We start from the raw sequence: 3535 nt of genomic DNA, 5'->3' as shown, positions 1-3535 counted from the left end.
GGAAGGAAGGTTGGGCAATCCTACTTCCGTAGTGATACTGCCTCGGAAACCCAAGGAGGGGTTGCTATAAGTCGGGGCTGACTCTACCGCAAATAACAACAACAACAATATAACTGTATTTGCAAATGGTACACACAAAAAGAAAGGCTAAAAACTGCCAAAGAGCCTGTACTATCACTATCACAGATTTGAATTTACTCACATAATCTGTTTTCCCCAGAAACTAAATCAGTTCCTATGGATCAATTAATTAATTGCCTTCACCTGGATCTCCCAGCTGACAAAAGACAGAAACTACAAATATTAATAGTGATGCTTAGGCATATCTAAAATTAGCCCACGGCTTCAAAAAGCTTTGTAAGCACCCATTTCCTGACCACTGCAGCAACCCCTATAAAACAGCAAATCAAAAAACTTGAGATGCTCTGCTATTACCTAAAAAGGTAAGAATTTTTAAATAAATAAAGAGATAAGAATTTAAAAAGTGGAGTTTAGTAAAAAAGCTTCATTATTACTCATGATAGCAGAGATAAATTAGCCTCAATACTAAACCAACATTGGTTTTCTTTTTAAATTGAAGTGAAATTCACATAACATAAAACCAACCATTTAAAAGTAAACAAAATTCAGTGGCAATTAGTGCAACCACTACCTCTATCTAGTTTAAAATCATTTCACTTCAAAAGGAAACCCCATACTGGTGGGGTCATTTAAAAAGGTTGGTTACAATACATGTCCTATCTACCAATGACACAATTGTGACAAAGCTGTAAAATGTAAAGGTAGGAAGAGGGCAAAAAACAAAGCCTCAAGGTCCCATTGAATACTTCCAAATATACTATAAAAACGTTCTCATTATTGTTTATTCAGACTGGATTGAGGATTTTCCTTGCTGGAGAGCGCTATAGCATAATGTAATGGTAAAAAAAAAAAAAAAACTGTTTTGGATTCTCAATTTGGTAAGCTCCAACTTATCTCTCCAGTAACAACAGAAAAAAAAAAAAAAAAACTCATTGCCATTGAGTCGATTCTGACTCATAACAACCCCTCCTTGGGTTTCCAAGGTGGTATCTCTATGGAAGTAGATTGCCCTGTCTTCCCTCCCAGGAGTGGCTGGTGGGTTTGAACCACCAGCCTTCTGGTTAGCAGCCAAATGCCTTAGGCACTACACCACCAGAGCTTTCGTAACAGGGATATACAATTCATTGGTACTGTTATTACAGAACCTTGTAAAGGAAATCTCAATCACAAAGACGCTAAAGTGAGAGCATGCTTAATGTATCTGTAGAAAAGCTAGAATCCAATATGGCCAGGATGGAGAGAGTAAGGGAGAGATCTGAGAAGAAATCAGAGTGGAAGCAGGGAACCAGCTTCACAAAGCCTTACAAGTCATTATAAGAATTTTAGCAGTTACACTGCATGAAATGGGAAGCTGTTAAAATGTTCTGAGGAATGGATGGACATGATATATAGTTTATGTTTTAAAAGAATTACTCTGCATGGAAAGGGGAAAAAAGCAACTTTACCTTGGAGAAACCTAGCACAAACCACCTTAACCAAGTGATAAAGGTTATTAATGTCATCAGTGAAGTCATATGGATATCATTTACCACCTGATAGGATGTGATGAGAAGAGCACACAAATGTATGTATGCATACAGTATACAGTATGATTTGATATATATATATATATACATACACAAAGTAAAATTTCATACATATATTTCATATACAAAGCAAAAATTTGGATAACAAATACTGTTTAGGAATGCGTACAGCAGTGGAGAGACTATTAATTCAAAATTTAGGACAACAGCTTTCCAGAAAGCAGTGAGAGGGATTTCTATGTGGGAGGGGCACAGAAGGTGCTTAAATCTTAACCCCGGTGGCAAATTCCCAATATTTTATTTTATTATTCTTTAAACTACGCAATTCTTTAGCCTTTAAATATTTGTAATTTAAAATTTTTATTCTGAAATAAGATTCAGAAGAGTTGCAAAAACAGTACAAATAATTCCTATATGCTCTTTATTCAGATTGCTAAAATTTACCATTTTACCCATCTGCTATATGCATTTATACACACGTAATTTTTTTCAACCATCTGAAAGTAAATTGCTTACATGACGGTTCTTTACCCTTAAATATTTCAGGATGTATTCCCTAAAAAAGGATGTTCTGTTTCATAACCACAATACAATGACCAAAATCAAGATGTTAACACTGATACAGTACTAATAATCTACAGACATAAATCAAATTTCACCAATTTTCCTATTGTCTTTTTTAGTGAAAGAAAAAAACCTAATTTCTGAATATTTTTTTTCCTGCTACAGTATCCAATGCAGGATTACACATTGCATTTAGCCTTAATGACTCATTAAATCGCCTTTAATCTAGTAGTCCTTCAGCCTTTTTGTACCACGACCTTGATATTTTTGAAGAGTAAAGGCTGTTTTGTTATTTTTTGTGTGTGGAAAATCCGTCATTTTGGGCCGCATAAAGCTTTTACATAATCTTACATCTTACATGTTTCACAATTTAAAAAATAAGATGCAGCTCATCGAGAAATAAAATGAACCCAGAACCAGTAAATTTCATGAAGCACCGATCAGCAAAGAAATATCAATTTAAAAAAAGCCGATTGATAAAGATACGTATTGATTTTTTAAAAATCTTTTCCTGATTGTAAGAACAAAACAATGTTAAAACAGAAAATAACTTTAACATCAAAGGCCCTATACCCATCACCTGCATTTTTGCCCGTCCTGGGAAGAGGGCCTCTGCGAGAATCATAAACCTCGCCGCGTCACAAACTTCGCCTGTTCGCAAGCGCCATTTTCTAATAGGCCCCACTTCCCCTCCACGGCCCTTCCTCCTTGGCCTTACGTCACAAGTTTTGCCTCGTTCTCAGACACCCTGTTCCTCTACCACGCAAGCGTGACCTTCCTCCCTTCGCCATAACCGTTCCCCCTCAATTCCGCTCCGCTTACTTCATAAGCCTTGCCTCAGTCTCAGGTACCGCGGTGCAATCGCAGGCCCCTCCTCACTTCCAGAAGCTACGTTAAACCACGCAGACCACGCCCCTCAGCGTCACTCTGCCTCATTCCCAGGTCCTATATTACACTACGGAGGCCCAAGGCTCCTCCCCTGCCGTTTCCTCTTGGCTGGTCCCCTGGTCTGGCCACAATATACTCCATCTTGTTCTCAGGAGCCAAGCTCCCGCCTCTTTCCCAGGCGATGTGATCCACCCACAGTCACCTCTCCGCCCCTTTTGCCTATAGTCCCCGCCCCCATAGCGGTTCTCCTGCGGACCTTGCTGTGAAGCTATTCACCGTTATCAATGCCTCCCACCCCCCTTTGAGGCTCCGCTCACAGTAACTCCTCACCAGCTCTCGCCAGCTCGCAGTGGACGCTCTCGCCCACTCTCGCTGTTTTCAATTTGGCACCACTGGCTTTCCAGGTCCGGCATCGCCTGACGCCGTGGCGTTCTGTTCTCAGCTGCTGCCACCAGATTTGCTGCAACCGTCGCCAT

At 39.7% G+C, this 3535-nt stretch overlaps 1 protein-coding gene across 1 annotated transcript in view; it reads right to left on the bottom strand.

The window, feature by feature from the left end:
* The window catches only part of USP11 (ubiquitin specific peptidase 11), a 23182-nt gene extending 19647 nt beyond the window's left edge, over positions 1–3535 (bottom strand). Inside the window, exon 1 of the mRNA XM_042783424.1 lies at positions 3390–3535. Coding sequence (XP_042639358.1) covers positions 3390–3535 — 146 coding nt within the window. The remainder of the gene's footprint in view (positions 1–3389) is intronic.

Source organism: Orycteropus afer, unplaced genomic scaffold (assembly GCF_000298275.1).
Source record: "Orycteropus afer afer isolate SDZICR_OR568_19922 unplaced genomic scaffold, OryAfe1.0 scaffold01132, whole genome shotgun sequence".
Classification (NCBI taxonomy): Eukaryota; Metazoa; Chordata; class Mammalia; order Tubulidentata; family Orycteropodidae; genus Orycteropus; species Orycteropus afer.
This window is presented reverse-complemented; position numbering and strand designations above follow the sequence as displayed.